General features: G+C 38.4%; 1 protein-coding gene across 1 annotated transcript in view; it reads right to left on the bottom strand.

The window, feature by feature from the left end:
- Window positions 1–20,973, bottom strand: part of DCDC5 (doublecortin domain containing 5) — a 157,714-nt gene that overhangs the window by 20,350 nt on the left and 116,391 nt on the right. The window contains exons 18-25 of the mRNA XM_014545214.1: window positions 18,106–18,273; window positions 15,009–15,194; window positions 12,986–13,189; window positions 11,015–11,207; window positions 8,580–8,732; window positions 7,663–7,764; window positions 1,936–2,072; window positions 544–723 (exon numbers count right to left, since the gene is read on the bottom strand). Of these exons, the coding sequence (XP_014400700.1) occupies window positions 544–723; window positions 1,936–2,072; window positions 7,663–7,764; window positions 8,580–8,732; window positions 11,015–11,207; window positions 12,986–13,189; window positions 15,009–15,194; window positions 18,106–18,273 (1,323 nt within the window). The remainder of the gene's footprint in view (window positions 1–543; window positions 724–1,935; window positions 2,073–7,662; window positions 7,765–8,579; window positions 8,733–11,014; window positions 11,208–12,985; window positions 13,190–15,008; window positions 15,195–18,105; window positions 18,274–20,973) is intronic.

Below are 20,973 nucleotides of genomic sequence, written 5' to 3'. Positions count from 1 at the left end.
AATGTCAAACTTAAGAATTATATCCTTGATATTACAAAAAATAAATAAACTGCTGTTCATCTTTTTCTTAGTCAATATTTTACCTTTGCTAAGTGAAAAGCTGGCTGCAGTTCCAGGACTCTGGGTAGGAAAACTATGATAATTTTTCTCTAGTGAATACTACTGTTTTCCCTACAGAATAATACCTGACAATCCTGTGGGGAAAAACAATCATTCTTTTGAAAACTGGGTTTAAAACAGAACAGGAAAACTATTTTAAGTTATTGCAAAGTTTAGATTTTACTCTTGAGCTGCAGTGTGTTTAATTGTCACTGTTCTTGTTGGCCAAGTGTCCTATTCTGAGTCACACATACATCAGACAACACTGGATCCCACATTTTCACTAGTATAAGCCCATTAAATCATCGTATCAATCCAGTGAAGAAAGTATTATTCCCATTTTACGGTTGAGAAAATGAGGTTTAGAGATGTAATTTGTCTGACCCCACAATCTAGAAATGTCAGAACTGGGATTCGAACCTTCTCTTTTCACACCAGGTTTACCTCTGAAATGCTTTTGCCCCAGGCATAAGTGCCATCGTCTGGTCTGCATCCATTTAGATAAACCCAGACCCGTTTTGCGTTCGGTTGCTTATACAGGCTGCTCTGCTTGAATGCTGTATGTTTAGTTGCAGTTGGAGAATTTCTCTTGGATTGCCGTTCTTGGATTTCAGAAAGGTGTGCCTGTCAAGGAAAGCCCAGAGAAGGCCATGTTTAGTGTGTGTGAAGAATGTGACGAAAGACAGGAATCTTATGATGGTTTACGTGCAAAATTTTAGGACGTGCATTACTCTCTCCTGTCCCTGAGTCTTTTGTCAATTTCCCTTGCTTCAATGAATCACTGAAGACAATAATAATCATTGCAGTGACAATAACAAGGTACTCATTTTGGCAAAGCACTTCATTTTCATTTATAATTTCAAGTAATGAATAGAGATGTGTTTTTGGACTTCTGCATGGTATTTCTCCTACTGAGAAATTTCTCTGCATCTAATAGATGAGTTTTTGATTAGAATTACAACATCGTTTCCTTTAACCAAGAAATGCTTAAGGGAGTGTGCGGGACTGTTGTTGAGTCCCCAATCTCTGTCTTTGCAAACACAGCAGCCACCCTTACACTTTGCCAGATCCCAGCCAGGCAGCTTTTCATCCCACTCCAAGCATGTCCTAGTTCAGTGCTTTGCATTCATTCCCTGGTCAGTGATTTATCCTTGTTCACTTGGCAACAAGTCCTATTTCTAGCAATGTCAATTCCTTTTTTCTAGTAACCTTGACTTGGGCACACACCCATGCTGTAGATTGAACACACATCACGATTGGAGAAACTTATTAAATAAGAACATACCATTTTAATGAAAACATCACAAAGCAAAAAGTTTTCCCAGATCTCTATCCCCAATCCTCTCTCAATAGCTGACCTTTCTCTTCTCGCCTTTTTCATGTCTAGCAATCCTGACTAATTAAGCAATTGGGTTGAAACAGCTTTTTGAATTCCTCATTTCTGAATGTCTCCATAGCAATTAGTATTTTGCTCCTTGCTCTTTTTACACATTGAGACATACCCTTAGGAGTGATGAGCAATGAAGCCATAAGGTTCAACTTGAATACACTTATTATAATCACCTTTGTACATATCCACTGGGCCTTTTTTTCTTCTTGGCTAAGGTCATAATTTCTGGTCTCCATTCAAACAAAACAGACTTCCCTATGAGCTGGATGTCTTTTAGAGAGCTGCTCTCCAAATGCCAATGCAAGGCTTGGCATATGCCTACATGGTCATAACTGACCAGATGCTGAGAACATATTAATGGGCATAATTTTAAAATTCAATACTGTACTTTTGAAAGCGTATAATAGAGGCAGAGTCTTTAATGTCTTGAGTCCTAAAGAACATACCTCTGTATGTCTTATACATTCCATGAGTTTAATTTCCTCTTGTGTCTGTTCGGTCCAGCCTCCTTCCACCACCACCGGCTGCACAGGGCTTTGGTTGGGAACCATGGTGGCTGGCTGACATGCTGCTACTCGCCGCCCTGGGGAAAGAAGTCTCTAGAAATGTTGTTTCTGATGATGAGCTTTCAGATTTCAAATAAATTGGTTTGGCTTTCTATGCATAAATCATTCCACTTGGGAGCAGAGGCTAAAACACTAAATATATCAGAAAAGCAAAGATGCCTAAGGTAATAATATCTAACAATGCCTCTTCATATGGGAGCTTGAGGTTTCAAATAGCCAGGATACGCATTCTCACTGCACAGATGGAAAGGAGAGGTAACATCCTGACTTCCACACTGGCCCCAGCCTCTCATCAACGCGATGGTTCAGCAGTAATTTAGTCAAATAGAATCCATGACCTATATAACCCATCATCTCCTCCAGTCATGGAACATATGTTTTGTTCTCGTCACTAATAATAAGCCTTTCCCCCACAATTAGCTTAGCAGCCTGGGGATTAAGTATTTCTAAAATAATATTAACCCAAGAGACAGGAGGCCTTTTTTTTTCTATCTAATAATACCTTGTGAGCACAATTAGTTTCTGACACCTCTGCTGTGCCCCTTAGGCTGTTAAGAAGCTGTGGTAAGAGAAAATATTTATTGGAATACTGCATTCCAAAGAATCACAGGCATGATTTAATAAGTGTGGTGATGTGAATTTATGCATCCTTTCAACTAGACTGCTTAAAATCGTTATTAAAGAAGCTTAAAAGTCATACTTATGAATTTTTTGTGTGCTGAAGAGATACTCAGCACTGAGTATCATGCTGATCTCTAAACTTAAGTAAAAATAATGCTTTTCTTGTATGCTCCTTCCAGAAACCAAGTTGAACAGCAGCTATGGGTCAGACATTGTGCTGGATGATGTAAATAAAAATATGTTCAAGATCAGGTCATTGCCTCAAAGGCTTACACTTTGGTGGGAAATGCAGATGTCAAGGAGATGATTAGAACAATAACTGATTGTGACTGTGCTGCACCAGGGAAGTACACGGCCTATAAAGCCATGTAGCAGGAGTCGCTAACCTCGTCTGAGGTCTCAGGGAAGGCTTCTTTGAGATAGTAACACTTAGGTGGATATAATAATAAAAATTCTAAAATGAAGTTAAGTACCAATTATGTTGCCAAAAGACTCTTTAGCAACTCTTTTCAGAATATGACTATGAAGAAAACTCGTTGAAAATAATTCAGAACTTGCGGAGAATAAAGCATTTGTGCTCTTGTAGTTCAAGTTTGTGGAAATAGATCCAATAATAAAAATAAGTGGCAGCAATGACTTTTCATAGAAACCAAAACCCTATGTACATAGCATTCTTATGCAATTTATAAATGTGGAGAAAACATAACTGAATCAGTCAGCCAATGAGTTACACTGGCAGTACCATTATACAACATGCTTTGGAGAAGACACAATGGTAGCAGAAATATACATAACAGAAATTAATGCACTAACCATAGTTTTAAGACAACTCTATTCATAATGTGCAGAAAACATTAATTTATGACATACATTTTTATGAATAATATTTCAATAAATATTTTATTTACTAGTATAATGCATTTTGAACACTAGAATTTTGCTCAGTTAATGAGAGTTCAGCAATAGTTCATCACTTGCACTGTTGAGAGCCAGGATTTGAACATAGGAAGAACAAAAACCATTATGCATTATTTGTTTTTTGTCAATGTGCTTCTAATGCTCTTAAGAAAATTAAGCATGAATACACTTTCATTATCCTATCTAATAAAGAGGGAATATGCAAATTGACCATCACACTGTCACAAAAGATGGCGGCGCCCATAGCCACAAGATGCGGTGCCCAGTCCCCTCAGCCCCGCCAGAGTTCTCCAGTCCTTTCAGCCCCGCTGGAGGGGGGGGGGATGGCAGGCGCGTGGTGCAGCGGGACCCGCTTTCAGCCCCCCAGACGCCCAGGGCCAGCCCAAGGCACAAGCAAGCCTTGGATGGTGGCTGCCCAGCCACCAGGGTGGGCCGCTGCCCAAGGCTCAGGTAACCAGGGCTGGCCGAGGCTTGCGCTGCTGGCAGTGGCAGCAGCAGAGGTGTGATGGGGGTGTCACCTTCCCCTGATCGTTGGGTCGCCTCCCGCCCCTGAGGGCTCCCAGACTGTGAGAGGGAGCCGGCTGGGCTGAGGGACTGCCCCGCCCCCATCCAGTGCATGAATTTTCATGCACCGGGCCTCTAGTAATTATCATAAAGAGACATAATGTTATCACAAAAGGTTTTGGTTTGGGGAATGGTTTTCATAACAAACTATTATTTATGTAGGAAGAATATTGAAACCAAGCAAAAAATGTATTGAATACATTATTTATATTTTCTTATTACCATTTTCTATATATCCTATTTTATTTCACATGAGATCAAGGGAAAGTAATGATAATAGCCAACTATTAATGGGGTAAGCTAGAGAACATGAGTGCTTTGCTATTTTTAGACTATAAATCTCAAACCAAATTTCAGACTATAAAACCTAGACAGCTCTTCTCATACCCCTCCCTAATGGGGAGGCCATCCCTGTTACAGCATCATCTGTGTCCGAGAGGATAAGTCCACCTTATTTGGGGTTTCATTTAGCAGCTCCATTTAGTTATCACACTAAATAAAAGGTTCTAGTGTTGCCTTTATACATAACAAAGATGATACTTTGCCATTCTTTACTTTTACTTACCAGTGTTTAAGACCCCAGGTGGGAGCATGGGCTGCCTTCTTCAGGAACTCCTATTCTAATATTTACTGAGTATTTATTATGTGCTAAACATGGTGTAAATAGTTGACATTTGTTACTTAATCATAAAAGCTCTAATAGGTTATTATTAGTATTATAATTAATATTAGCAACTGCAACTAATATTACAAATGAAATGTAAAATCAACTTAGCATAGTTCTTTGTTCATAGTATATGTTCAATAGACACTTGCTGCATTTACCAATGGCTACCATAATAGGAAAGAATTGATTCGGCCACTCTTCATACCTCCAATACCTCCTCTTTCATCCAATCCTCAAGAAGCTCACAATCCAACAGGGACTGCAGTTAACTGGACTTAGATCTATTCTTATTTATCCTCATCATCCCCAAACTAGAAAAGACCTTCCTCAGGGTAGGTATTTTATAAGTATGTATTGAATTTACATTTAATAGTAGAAACATAGTTTGTAAGAAGAGCCAAGATTTATCTTAGCACTAAATTCTAAGAGAAACCATATCATGTAGATTTTTCCACAATGGACATCATCTGACCAAATATTTTCTTCAACAGTGATATTATAAATGATGGCATCTGAATTTTAAATGCCTTTTTAATACTAATACTTATAATAATAATAAGTATTAAATTATACTTATTTAAAATAAGAGCTGAATTATCTTAATTATAATAAGAGCTGAAGACTTGATATAAAGTTAGAATTTAATCAAGGCAGTTCTTCCAGGTGCTATTTTCAGTATGCTGCTTGGTATTGATTTAACCTGGAACAGGAATAGAGCTGAAAAAACTTGCTGGAGGGGATGGTTGAAATTCCATTCATTTTTTCATTCAATATTTCTAAAACTATTCAGAGAACAAATAAGAAATGTATATAATTTATAATATAAGAGAGAAGGTACAGTCACATGTTACATGACCAGGCAATTATACTAATGTGATGAGGACTGTCAGAGGAGAAGTTCAGAGTGTGGTAAACCACATTACCCCTAATTTGGAAAGAAATAACAAGTGAGCTGAAAAGTATAGAATGAGTAGGAGCAATCCAAGGGGACAGGAGAGAAAAAAGTTTGAGGCAGAGGGGACTGAATTGTGCAAAAAGCTCAGAGTCAAAAGAAAACACATGGTACGACTGGGAAATGAAAAAAAAAAAAAAAAAGCCCAAATTGGTGGGGTGGAGTGGAATTGTCAAGGAAAGAGAGTAGTTTGCAGAGAACCAGACCATGAAGGGTCCCATTAAAGAGTTTCAACTTTGTCTTAACATAATGGGAGCTTTGAAATGGGGAGTTTTATGCCTGGACGACCATGACACCTTTGCATTTTTGCATGATCACTCCAGCTCAAGAATATTACTATAACGCGTAGAATGGACACTACTGTCAAAACTGGAGGCAGGGTCCAGCTAGTGTGACTCAGTGGTTGAATGAACCCCTGAAGTCATTCAGGAGGTCATGGTTTGATTCCCAGCCAGGGCACATACCTGGGCTAGGGGCCTGATCCCCAGTAGGGTGTGCAGGAGGCAGCTGATCAATGATTCTCTCTCATCATGGATATTTCTATCTCTTTCTTCCTCTTCAGAATCAATAATATTTTATTGAGTGGTGTGCTTTGTCTTTTCATTCACAAAGGGAGCACGATTTATTATACTAGTAGGAGTGAGCATTTTCACAGACCTCTAGGATGGTGCTAAAAGTTGGTCAAGGCCCTGCTTCACTCTGCACCAGGAATTAAAAATAATAATAATAATAATAATAATAATAATAAATACTGGAGGCAGGAGACCAGTTAGAAAATTGTTCTAGTAATCCAAAGAATAGGTCACAGTAGCTTTAACTTGGGTAATGATAGTGGGAATTCAGACTGTTAGAAGTCATTTGAGATAAACTTAATAGCTTCAAAGCAACAAGGCTTACTGATATTCGCTTGGAGAAAGTGAGAGAGATGCCTAGAATGACTCCCAGATTTCTGAGATGAAACACCTGGGTGGATGGTGGGAGTGTCCACTGTTAAAAAAAAAAAATGATGAAGGAGGCGTTGGTGTGGGGGTGATATGATAACTTTAGTTTTGGACATACCCATGGGACATTCAAGTGAAAATGTCTAGCAGAAGTAATAGATTCTTTTCACTTAGACACAACAATTCTTTTTGTAAGAATGGAATAATAATCATTGAATGCAGAGTTCTGTTTAGTGCACTTAGGACTAGTTGTGTTGTTGATTGAAATAAGATTCACATGCTTTTAACACCAGACAGTGAGCATACTCAGGAGTTGAAATCCTGCTATGGCAGTTACAGAGCCTGAAATGTTTTCCTTTCCAGACTAAACCCCATAATGCACTGTTTCTCCCCAAAGAACCATTTGGTATCTGAAGTGCTGGGTCAAGAACCTAAAATTCTGTGACAAAAACATGTGGAAGATCAATTGCTAATTGATCACTTTGTCTATGGATAGCATATCTTAGGCTGCATGACAAGAGGGAGCTGTTCTGAGATACTGACAATGATCTTTGAAGAATTTAGTACTTCCTTCCTTACATTATTTAAACACTTCTTCCAAAGCAACACCTAAGGAATGACAGCAACTTTTGTTCAAAGATTAATTCCTAAGCCCATAAAATGTCAGTGCAGGAATTGTTTCACAACAATAGGGTGTTTATATGATACAGACAACTGCCTAAATTTTTAAATGTATATATAAATCATGTGATATTTATTTTAATATAAAATTTAAAAATATATAATCAGTACTGAAAATATATATTATTAGGTTTTAGACTAGCTCAAGTGACTTTGGTAACACTATATGTATACATATATAACTCAGTTAAACATCTGGTATCTAATGGTAAAAAGACTATTTAGAATTAAACATGATGATACTCGATTTAATTCATACTGACCTTTTAACTGTCTCATTTTGTGCTTCATGGTGTCTAAGTCAGCCAAAATTTTGTCCTTTTTTTGCCAGTTCTGTTTTTCTAATTTTTTTGCTTTCTGCAAAGCTAGAGTAATAAAAATACAAGATATTTTATTTTGCATTCTTTTACCAACAGTAATTTATCATGCAAGCCAATAATTTATAAAGAACTTTCTGCTCCAAGAAATAGATTCAATTAGAAAGAAGTAATTAAAAGGTAAGGGTCATTAAAAGAAACCTCATTTGAAAGATGACAGGGCTTAAGGCATTTCTTTATGGAATGCAGGGGGAGAAAGAGAAGAACAGTGCTGTTTTATTATATAGATTTACCATATGCAATAGCCATATTTCATTTTCCACTTCCACAAACTATTTGGAGGTGATGAAAGCCTGGCTTGGAACCACTCATTTTTTAAACATCCACCTACTGCCTAAAGGGTGCAATTCTTAAAAATGAAAATGTGCAGACAGGTCGTCTTCAGTGTGAATTAAACTCATTTGTTATTTTCTAATGTACACCATTATTCTCAGTCTTCACAGACCAAGGATCTCTTTATCAACTAAATTAGACATTTTTCCATGCAGCATATTCCATTCCATTAGGAAAAAACAGGCAATTGTGCAAATATAGGAATATAGCTATCCTTGTGCACATGTTAATTGATAGATCCCCGCATTAGACATTTTTCCATGCAGCATATTCCATTCCATTAAGAAAAAACAGGCAATTGTGCAAATATAGCTATCCTTGTGCACATATTAATTGATAGATCCCCGTTCTTTGCATAAATGTGATGTTATGCTGACATTATACACATTTAATTCATTTTCTTATAAATTTATTTATCCTTTCCTTCATGCACTTACTTGGAAGAAATCAAAAACAAAAAAAATCCTTACCATTGGGAGATAAAAATGGTTCCCCACAAGATACCCAGATGGCAATCGGGCTTCTGTGAAGGAGGGTGAACAAAGACTCATCTATACCATCCAAACCATCGGATGTCACAGATGTTGGAAATAACTTGTTTTTCACTTTCAGTCTTGGGTTTTCTGGGAAACAAATGACATTTTACCATTGTTCAATGAATAATGAGTAAATCTGCTTACTGAATTAATTTGTTTATTCAAAATATTTCATTTTTCATTAATGACTTGATTTAAGTGGGCAATACCAAAACTGATGCTAATATATAAATTTTATCAGAACTTCACAGAAGCCAAATAATTTATACTCATCTGATTATAACTATGCATTTTGATTCCTACTTCTGAAGGGAATTTGAGGTGGCTTACCAACACATTTACTCTGAAAAGGGATAACACAAAGAGATTGAAAAACCAAGGAAGGGGGGAAAGGAGTATAGGAATAGACTAAAGCCAGGGATAATTGCTGTAGTGTCCTCATCTTATAAACAAATAATAATGTCTATCTCACTTTGCTGTTGGAAAGATTAAAAGAAAAAAAAGGAAAGTACATAGAATAGTGTTTGGTCTATGTAATTGGGCAAGCATCCAAAAAATTCCAATATTTTTATTATTAAATGTACATGAATACACACTGTTTTTATTTGCTAGAGGTAAAGCACAATTTAGGCTCTGAGCATCCTAGTGGTCAAAGCAAAATGGAAAACACAATTTCAAGATTTGCAAAGCCCACAAAAAGAAAGAAATTCTTCAGAAGATATACATCTCCTGGTCCTGAGGTCTGAGAGAAGCAATTCCATGGTTTTTAATACAGAAGTTACTTGTGATATAGCAAACAATATCCTACAATAGAAATTAACATAGATTGAGAATCTAATATGTGCTGGGCATTTTACTAGGACATCTACATACATCTTCTCATGTAATATTCAAAATGATGCTCTGAGGTAGGTTCCTGCCTATTTTACAGAAAAGGTTACTGAGATTTAGTCACATAACTAGGTGGGGGCAGAGACAGGATTAGAATCTAGGCCATCGCCCCCAGAGCCTATGCCTTTAACCACTGCCTCTATTGTAAGCATGATGCTGAGTTTCTGACAGATGCCTATTTCTCTCAAGTTCTTAAATTCAAACTGATGGCATAACACCAAACCACAATTCAACACAGGGGGCAGCTGCTAATGGGCCTGCCTGATTCAAGGATAACCTTTAGAATACAAAGGGGAAAGGATGGCCATGCCCTTTTGGTAGTCCTGCATGAAAACCAGGTTTTAAATAAAAAGAGTGAGAGTATAATCTTCCAGAACATGGAAATCAAATATTCTATATGCTAAAAAAGGCAGAACTATACACTTTAGTGATCAGCTAAGCATTAACTGTTTACATAATTATTTTTAAAACTCATTAGAAAACAAAACCATATCATTGTGAAATAATAAAACTATATAGTAGTATATTGGTCTCTATCCTTGGCTCCTGGCACACAGCTCCTGAAATTCTTCTGATTTTCTAAGTGATAAAAGCACTAGGGGCATCTTCTCTTCTAATGTTTAGTCTTTGACCCAGGTTCCTGGCACAGCTCCTAAGTCCTTTGGAATTTCCTGGGTGATGGCAGTGTCTTTTGCTCTGAGATGACTCTTGGTGGGCTCCCAGATGGAGCTGGTAACTAGAAAAACCAAGCCATGATTACAAAGATGTAAACAGATAATTATAATCAACTAGAGGCCCAGTGCATGAATTTGTACATGGGTGGCATCCCTCTACCTGGCCGGTGATTGGGGCTGATCGGGGCCCATCTTGCCCAGTCCTGATGGAGCCAATCGGGGCCAGGGATTAGGGCCGATTGGGGCTGGCCGGCAGGGGGAGGGTCCACGGGAGGTTGGCTGTGGGAGTGCACTGACCACCAGGAGGCAGCTTCTGCATTGAGCATCTGCCCCCTGGTGGTTAGTGTGCATCATAGCTACTGGCCAGTCATCCGGTCATCTGGTTGTCCAGTGGTCTGGTCCTAAAGGTCACTTAGGCTTTTATATATACAGATATGCTAGGAGCTGCAATAGAGGCACATTTTCTGGACCTTCTGAGAGTTTATAGGAGCAGTGGAGATGGGCAGGGGCAAGCAAAGGAACTTGGAAGGCAAAAGGTAAGGACACCTTTGCTTCAGATCTTAGGAAGAAATTTGCATTGATCCAGCCCCACTCTCCCAAGTGGTCTCCAATTGGTTTGGGTTCTGAATTTAAGAACAAAAGCTGCTCAAGTTGCATAAAGTAGCTAAGCTGTCAAACACATTTTATAAATTCCAGGCAATTTATTTATTGTTTTAGTGATAGAGTGAAAGAATCAAAATTTACTCTTTTTTTGACCAAACATAGCAGAATCAGCTCAGCGTTGTAGAATGTAACCAACCATACGTTTAATAGTTGTCTCCTTTGTTCCAATGGGGGCTGCCTCTTTCTTTTGTTCCTCAGGGTCTCTGTGGATAAATGATTTATCTAGAGCCCATAAAACCAGTTCACGCAGGGAAAGGATTGTGGTTCCATCTTTAGTATATACTTTGGAGGCTGCTCGGGCAAGACCAAGCTGTTCCGTGCATTCTGTAAGAAGCTAGATAACATGGACTGTAAGTGACGGGGGTAGAAATAGAATGTTGGAGAACCAGCTAGAATTGTAAGAAATATTAATCATGCTTTGTTAACTATGATTGTTTTGTCCTGATTAAAGAAGGCACATTCTAACCTGGCTGGCAGTTACACACCTGGAAATGCAGCCCATCTTCCCCATTTGGAGCTGCCTAATATCATGGAAAGATTAACAAATTCATTGCAGAAACCAGAATCACCAGAATCGCCAGCTCTTTGAAGACCCCAGCCCGTTTGCATACCTGTGGGCCTTTGCAAATCTCCAGCCTGCTTATCTGTTAACTGCCCATTTGGCATACCTTTTGGCTATTTCCCCATTTAATTTTTGTCCCTTTACCCAATATAAGCAGCTGGCTTATGGTGGGGTGCAGAGCAGATTTTTGTGGATGACCTGCTGCTCTCCCATACTGCCGGCAGTATTAGAATAAATGCTCGTAATGATTCAACCCTGTCTCTGCTTAATTGGCTCAAGTAGTGACAGGCAGCACGGACCCATTGTTTGTCCAGTTACATAAGGAACTGAGAGGAAACAGTGACAGAACTGGGAATGATCATGAAGAGCTTGTTATCTTAGAAATCGAAGAAAATCCTTTAATTTGAGAAAATAGAAAGCTGAATAACTGCCTATTTGATCTTTGATTAGAGACACTTTTTGATATTAGATTGGTCTACTTAATTTCATACAGCATGAGTCCAATTTAGCTGTGAAAAGTCATAGCTCCAAAAATTTAAAATGGTAGCTGATGTGTTTCCTTAGAGTATTTCCTTAAAAAATGTTTAACCTAAAAATCCACTTTCAATTTTGTTGCTTTATAAGGTATGATATTGCTATAGTCATCTTGATAAACTGTTTAAGATAAATGAGTAGTTGACTTTTAAACCAAAAGCTGACGCATATTATTACTTCCACTTTGCAGATGGGAAAACAGGCTAAAAGAATAATTTTGTCAAAGATCACAAAAGCCAGCTGTGGGTCCCAGGATGAAGCCTGGAGTTGCTAACTTTTGTGCTTGGCTTATTTCATTGAACAACAATACCTTAGTTTAAAAATTCTATTTTTATTCAACCAAAGAGGTGAGTTAACAAGGGTGTGTATGTGTGAGTGTTTGCAAGGAAGTCTCCAGGATAACTTTATGTCATATATAACATTACTTGTAAATTATGTCATTAAGGGTACTGACAAGATCATCCCCAGACATAGGACAAAACTGGGTGTAGCCTTTGGGGCTCTCTTCCTTTTCTGTTGACTACAGGGCACAGCCGCTAAGACAGAAACCACACATGCCCTGTCAGCACAACCCTGGCTTCTTCAATTTGAAAATCAGATGAATCAAATTATTTATAAACAAATAAGTGCTCAGATTCTGCAGTGATAAAGGAGGTGGCATCTTCTAAAATATGCAGATGACATACAACTTGAAGTTGGAATGGGAAGGAAGGCAGAGAAGGTGCTGTGTCTATCACAAAAATGAAGAAAATCTGGTAGCTTTGTTTTCCCTTTGCTTTTATATATCATTGCTCTGGACCCAATCTAAAAACCATCTTCTGCTTTCTCATTTTCCTAAGAAATACAATCAAAAAGAAAATCTTTACGAAAACAGAGATCTTGATCTTATCAGCATAAATTGGTGAAACTGGCCAGGGACATTTATCACTCAATTCCACTGCTGTTTTCTTGTCAGAAGAATCACCATTATCATTACTTCCGAGGATGCAAGAAGCAGTTAAGTGAGAGCCACTTACCATGGGGAATGTTTCAGCCACAATTAACTTCCCATTTCGATATCCATCTCCATTTTTGTATGCAATTATTTTCACCGGCTTCTGGAGTGCAGCTGCCGTACCAATAGGAGCTACAACTTGTGTGCAGGTCTTCATCCGTAAAGATAATAGATGTTCTTCATAATGACTTAGAGTTTTTTCAGCCTCATAAGAAGATAAGTCAACCTGATTTAAAAAAAAAAAATTAACTTCCCATTTCGATATCCATCTCCATTTTTGTATGCAATTATTTTCACCGGCTTCTGGAGTGCAGCTGCCGTACCAATAGGAGCTACAACTTGTGTGCAGGTCTTCATCCGTAAAGATAATAGATGTTCTTCATAATGACTTAGAGTTTTTTCAGCCTCAGAAGAAGATAAGTCAACCTGATTTAAAAAAAAAAATCATAGGTCTACTCAAGCTTTTTTTTTTCTTCACAGTTTTGTCATTCAGATATACTCCAGTCTCTCAATTTGATAAATATGTGCATGTACATATGTGTGGCATCTACATTTTGAAATGCTCACTCCACATGCTACCAGTATTGGATGCTGTGGTGGGATGGATATCAGGTCAGAACTCATTCTCTTCCCAGCCTGTTGCTGAGTCTTGGGTGAGGTTGGGGCTCTGGCTGTGTTCCTAGCCTCCTCCTGTTTTCTACTTTCCTTCTCTTATGACAGCAGATGGGGAAGGAAGCCAGGGCCAGGGAGAGCCTGGGGTTGAAGTAAGGGGACACCCACAGTACGCATGTTCTCTTAATCTTTAGCGTTAGGATGATGCCCTCCTCTGGTGGCAGATACTGATGAACGAAGAGGGGATGAGCGTGGCCTTCATCACATGGTAACGAGGGTATGAACACCACACTTCACCTTTCCCTGTCCAGCCCTGCACAGGATGCTGCCCCATGGGAAAAGCCCTGTCTGAGATGATGGGACACTGGGCAGGCTTTCCAATCAGCTCACTGCCACCTCATAACCTGTGGTCAGCAAACTGCGGCTCGCGAGCCACATGCGGCTCTTTGGCCCCTTGAGTGTGGCTCTTCCTAAGCCTTAGGAGTACCCTAATTAAGTTAATAACAATGTACCTACCTATATAGTTTAAGTTTAAAAGATTTGGCTCTCAAAAGAAATTTCAATCGTTGAACTGTTGATATTTGGCTCTGTTGACTAATGAGTTTGCTGACCACTGTCCTAAACACTCTCCCTCAAGCAGAGGCCAATGACTTCCCCAGAGGACTGACTTCCTTTCTCCTTCAGAGTTATTGTTTCAGCTGATGTGTATGTAACTGTTACTATCCCCTTCTCATCCCCTCCCCACAATGTGTATCGGGTTTAGGGAGGGGAGAGGAGAGTGATCTGGGAATGGGCAGCAAGCCCTGATGAGCACACCAGGCCCAAAGGTTGCCCACCTCTTAGGAATGACTCCTTTTTATACAGCGGGGTAAGTTCCCCTTAGCTCTTCTCATGTCTAAACTTGAAAGAAAGGCTTTTTTAAATGGTGCCATTTTAAATTAAGATCACAGGAAAGTGGCAGAGGTTTTTCTCTCCATAAGCTATAAATAATATTAGACATGGGTGCGTGAATTCAGGCCCCCAACCTGAAGAGTCATTGACAACGACATATCAAATTCTCCCCGAAATGCTGCATCTTGTAAAAAGGACTTTACCCCGTGGATATAGGCATAAAAGCTGCTCCACTAAGTGAAGATTCGCAGTGATTTCCCCATCTAAAAGCAACACAGAGAGCAGTGGAAGGTGTCAGTAGATGATTAAAGCCGCAGAAGTGGCCAATTAACTTCAAAGAGTGTATCGAACTATTAATAGACAATGTATTTTAAATTACAATGGGAAAGAGAAAATCAATGCAGGTGAAATGGTAAAGGTGCATCAGAGGAAGATGAATTGGACGCTTGGAGATGAACTTGAGTGCAAGGCAGATAATGAGTGCATCAAAGTTTCTAAAGTGATGCCATGTAGGTATTAGCAGAGCTCAGATCCTTACACACCTCGGCCACATGGATGGTCTTGAAAGGCCCTCGTGAGAAGGGCCTCTGGGTCTCGGAGCCTGAGGCACAGACGAATGGCAGCCCTGCAGGCAGCTGCTTCAGTCCTTTCTCTGCTCTCAGGGATCGTCCACAGGCCAGGCACAGCATCATTTTTTTCTTTCCAGAAGGTGAGAGAGAATAGTATCCCTAAAAAGAGGGACAAAGGTGCTTTTATATAGAAACACCTAAATTATAGCAGCATTTTTGAAGAACACTTTACAAATAAAGCATTTTTATAATTCCCGAATGAAATCACAACATGAATGCATTATTTTGCTTACTAATAAACATATATTTTTAAAAGAGAACATATTTCCAAACTCTGTTGACTAAAAGATGCTTAGAGACAATAACAATTCAACATAATGTGTATAACTTTTGCCCAGAATCAGAGTTTCTTGGAGGAATGGCTACTTCCATATTTGGGGCAAGAAATACACAAAATGAGCAAGGGATATCATGTGGTGCCCAGAAGGAAAAATCATCATGGAATCGTGTCAAAAACACACAGGAGCCAACATAAAGAGTCTCCACAGGCCCAAAGTGGGACAATTTAAAAGCAACAAAAAGAATGATAACCCAAACACAGAATATGTTTGAATATGTAAAAATCCTATGAGTTCATAATGATGCTAAAAACGACAACAAAAAACCCTAACAAACAACAAAACCACAACTTATTGGAGTAAGGGAGCACCTGTGGAGTAAACGAGCACCAATTTATACATCATATATTTGGCCATTAGAAAAAGTGGCTGATTATTTGCAATGATGGCCACAATAAAACTATCTGGACTCAAACCAACCAACCATAAGAAGAATTTTGTAGGAGAACCTGGGAAATATAATTAAGAACAGGGCATTTGAGGAATTACTGTTAATTTTGTTAGATGTGATAATGGCATAATGATTATGTAAGAAAATGTTCAAATTTTTCAGAGGTTCATGCTTACGTTTGAGGTGAAGTGATATCATGTCTGGGGGGTTGTAAATATTTCTAAACCCTGATAAGAGTTGAATTTTGATGAGAGGTACCTGAGAATTCATTGTACTAATCTCTCAACTTTGAATATGCATGAAAATTTCCATGATAACATTTTAAAGTACCTTCACATAGACTCTCTAATTGGCTTTGTTCTTCACAAGGCTGAAAGTTACATACAGTCAGAGTTAGTACCACCAGGCTCAATGTACTAGTACACAAGATAAAATGAAAGTTCAGAGAGGAAGAGGATACCCAAGTAGCACATGGCAGAGATGAGATATAAAACTTTGACATCTGATTCCAAGCTCTTGGCTGTGCTGCCTTTTCCATTCTGTTCAACCACTCCTTTAAGTACATAGAGCTATCTCAATTCAAAGTCAACACTGACATCATACTTTCAAAGATGTCACTCTCAAATTTCACTATGAATTTCTCTATCAGCATATCTGATTTCCATTTTTCTACAAGTTACTGGAAAGCAGAAAATTAAATATCCCCTCTCGGGTGGAACTGAATGAATATTACATACAGAAAGAATCATTTAGATAGAAAAGCATGGTGTTCATGATGAATTGTGTGCCAATTCACTCATTAGCAAGGATCTATAATAATAAGAGGGTAATATGCTAATTAGACCAGATGTCCTTCCGGACAACCTTCGGGATGAAGTTGGGACTGCGAGGGTCCCAGGTGCCCGAGGAAAGCTGGTGCCGGCAGCTGGGGGAAGGAAGGCCTACTCTTGCACGAATTTCGTGCATCGGGCCTCTAGTATTTCTATAAAGTGAAACTTCTCACCCAATATTTTGTTATCCTGAGGAAATAAAGAAAAAAAAGCTTGATTATTTATTTTCCACTTTTTAAAGTAATGAATTTGTTTTCATAGCATCATTTAGTTGTGACCAATGAGTTGTTGCTGCTGTTGCTTAATATCAGTATGGATTTAAATATATCTGATGTATGTCAATCAACTGCACTAATTAGCATATTAATGCTTAAATGGTTCATCTTTGGATAGTGGGAGCCTTTCCAAGTTGACTTGTTTCATTTTAAGACAGCCTTACTAGTCTGACAGTGTATCTGCTAACAGGTATGAGTTCACAGACAAAATAGAAAGAGGTACAGGGGATAGCACAGTCAAAACCAGAGAGATGCAAAATTGCATGGTAGTCCTGGACATCTCTCATTCAGTGGAGTTAGAGAATGATAAGTGAGGAAGGAGCAGCAGGCCCTAGCTGGTTTTGCTCAGTGGACAGAGTGTCAGCCTGCGGACTCAAGGGTCCCGGGTTTGATGCCAGTCAGGGCACATGCCTGGGTTGCTGTCTTGATCCCCAGTAGGAGGTATGCAGGAGGTAGCTAGTCAATGATTCTTTCTCATCATTGATGTGTCTATCTCTCCCTCTCCCTTCCTCTCTGAAATCAATAAAAATATATTATTTTTAAAAAGCAGCAGCAGCAGTTTAGAGACATCTAAGAAGCAGAGTAAAGAGGGTCGTGGAGGGTCTTATAGGTGCTTTATGAGATTTCAGGTATGCCAATGGTCAGCAACAACATCAAGGCAGCTTGACTCACTGATCCACAATATCTTAGATATTTGTAAAGCACAGTGCAAGTAATTCTTACTAATAAAAATTAAAGGACCAAACTTGATAAATTATTTTCTTTACAAATTAGAATGTATTGAATGCGTAGGCCCATGCTTGGTATAGTGTAATATAGTTAAAGTCACTTATACTCATTTGCATGTTAGGATGCTTTATGGAGTAGAGTGACACCTGGTGTGGCAGGCACACCTGTGGAGGGTAGTATGTGTGATTGTCCTCCCTCATGTGTGTTCTGGTGAACTGATGATGAACCAAAGATGGTGCTGGTGATAGGGAGCCATCAGAACCATATAAGTAGGGAGTAATATCAATATTCCCTCATTCTTTCCCACCCAGAATCCCTGAGTTCATTTACAAATCAGTGCTCAATTTATGTGAACATAAGTTTTCTATAAAGATAATTTCTGGCTTTATTAAATTACTCCCTCTCCCCCTATTTTTATTTTATCCTCAGTAGGAAGGAACCACTTACTGGTTGATCAATGTTTTCTTTAACTACAGAGGATGTACAAATTCCAGCATAATTTGCGGCTGTGATTTCCTTATCCAGTGCAGTGCTATGGAAGGCCATAAAAGTATTCTTATTTTCAATGTAATTCCACTTTTGATTGGAAGTGCCATTGTTATAGGGCTTATATTTCTGGGGGAAAAAAAAGACAAAATCTGGAGTCAAATGGAAGAGTTTATGATTTGGCTATGGCAGCCATAGTTTTCATTGCATAAATTCAGAAAGTACAGATAATTACTCATTCTGCTATGTAGTTGTAACTACATATTTGATTATTACATAACTACATATCTGATATTTGATTATTATAAACATCTATATATATAAAAGGCTAAGCGACCATCCGACCGGTAGCTATGATGCATACTGACCACCTGGGGGCAGACACTCAATGCAGGAGCTGCCGAACTGCAGTGACTTGGCAGCTGTGGTGACTCGGCAGTGGTGGTTCTCAGATGATGCACCCCAGAACCAGAGAGGAGGTAAACAAATTCTGAAGTGCGTCACCCGAGAACAGCCCTCTCACAATCCGGGACCCCTCAGGGGATGTCGGAGAGCCAGTTTCGGCCCAATCTCTGCAGGCCAGGCTGAGGGACCCCTCCTGCTGGAGGGACCCTGCTCACTCGGCAGATGCCCTTTGAACCATGGCACTGTCCCAGGTGCAGCCGGTGGGAAGGGACCGCGGGAGGTTGGCTCCAGGGTGTGTCCAGCCCCGCTGGCCACTTTCTAATTAATTTCCTTTCAATGTGCATGAATCTGTGCACTGGGGCACTAGTATATTTATAAATATGCATTCTTTAATTTATAAAAGTAGGATCACAAAATATATACAATTTGATAACTGCATTAGGTTTGTTTTGTTTGTTTGTTTGTTTTTACTTAACAATATTCCAGGAATCTTTTTTTTTAACATTTTTAAATATACTATTTGCTTTTAGGGATATTTTATTTTACCACTTTCTAAAAATTAAACATGTAGATTCTCAAGTTTTCCTTACTGTAAGTAAAAAAAGCAATGAAGAATTATACAGATAAATCCTTGTGTAAATCTAAAACTTCTTTAGAACAAACTTCTCAGGTAGAATTGTAAATAAAAGAACACAATCACTTTTAAATATTGAACTTTATCACAGCCAATAATTTCCAGAAAGGTTATTGTAGTTACAAGTCCACCAATAGTATAAGAAATGGCCTGTTTTCCTCACACTCTTGCCAAAACATCTTCAACTTAGTAAATGAAAAGTAATACCTTGCTGATATCTTAATTTACATTTCACTAGTCATCAAGGAGGATTTTTTAAAATGTGAATACACTCAGCTTTATATGTAATGGAAATAGCATACTTATTCAAATTATATAACTTGGTTCAAGCATAAGTAAAGAAATAAGTTGTTTCCATTTAAGAGAAATTAAACCAGATTAGTTCCAACTAAACATATGACACCTAGAGGAACTTTATAATGAATAACACTTACTTTATCAAGGAGAGATTGATAATAAAGAGGAAAATAAATGAACCTTAGGAATGGATTTAATAGGTCAGATAACAGGGCATCCCTCAGAGGTATGAAAAATAAAGACTATATTTCAAGGAACAGGGAGGGGGTGGCCTAGTAAGATTAACCTAACATGCCTCATTTTTATTTATTTACTTGAACTTTAATATTTTACCACAAACTGACTGCTTCAAGAAATAAAAATGAAAACACCAGCAACAACAACAACAAATCTTGAAAATTAATACAAATTATCTTGGTATCAAACTCATTTCTTATAAAATGGGAACCTTAAGGGAAACATCCATTTCTATAATTTTATGAAACTGATTAAGGTACTAAATTTGCATCTGCGTGAGGTTTTTATCTTGCTGCCAAAGAGGCACCTGACAGGGAAGAATGTGATGCTATATATACTGTGTCTCCTAGAACAAATTTTAAGCCCATATTTATCATCAGGATAGAAGACTTAATTAAGCTTTGATATTCGTCCAGATTGCTTTGTCCCAACTTTGGATTCATTGCTATTAAAAACATGGGATAAAAGAAATGTTACTTGGAGACAATATATTCTGTTCACCAAAAAGAAGGTAAAGATTGTGGAGGAAACAGAAAGTAAATTCAGAGCAGGGAGGGTCCTAAACTTTCTCCCCTCCTAACAAGAAAAACACACATAAACACATATTTATTTAGGAGTGTCTTTGATTATAAATAAGTAAATGAGGATGACATACAAACATGAGCAACAACAACAAAAAAGACCTGCCCAGGTGTTTGCCTAAAACTTAAATGAAGCTAGACTTCTTTGGAGTCTCAAAAAATTGTTTGGCTGCTATAAATATTTGTAAAAAGTATGTCAAAAGTGTAATTAGAATTAACACTGTTGAGCTCACATCCTTCAGGAAGAGCCTTCTGACCATGTTCTTTCACTCTAGTTGCCACTGAACTTAAAACACATGGTGCATCTAGCAGCGACTCCACTGACTGTACCCACCACTAAGACTGCAAGCTATGTGAATGCTGCTGGGACAATTGCTCGTGCTTGCCATTGGAATTGATTTAAGTAGAAAGCATAGCTCCTGACATACAGCAAGCCCACAACCACCATCTGTTGAATTAAACTAAATTAAGAGCTACATGAACATGTTCAATTTGAAATCTAAGCAGACGGTTGTAAATATTTTAGCAATAGCATTCAAGATAGAATTCTGTGACATCCAATTTCTTTCTCCACACCAAGGACGCATGGAGCTTTACTTGCATTTAACTAAATAAAGGGCCATGATTACTCTTTAGCATATATATATATGCTATACAATATATATATATATATAT

The sequence above is a fragment of the Myotis brandtii genome, unplaced genomic scaffold (assembly GCF_000412655.1).
Source record: "Myotis brandtii unplaced genomic scaffold, ASM41265v1 scaffold399, whole genome shotgun sequence".
NCBI lineage: Eukaryota > Metazoa > Chordata > Mammalia > Chiroptera > Vespertilionidae > Myotis > Myotis brandtii.
This window is presented reverse-complemented; position numbering and strand designations above follow the sequence as displayed.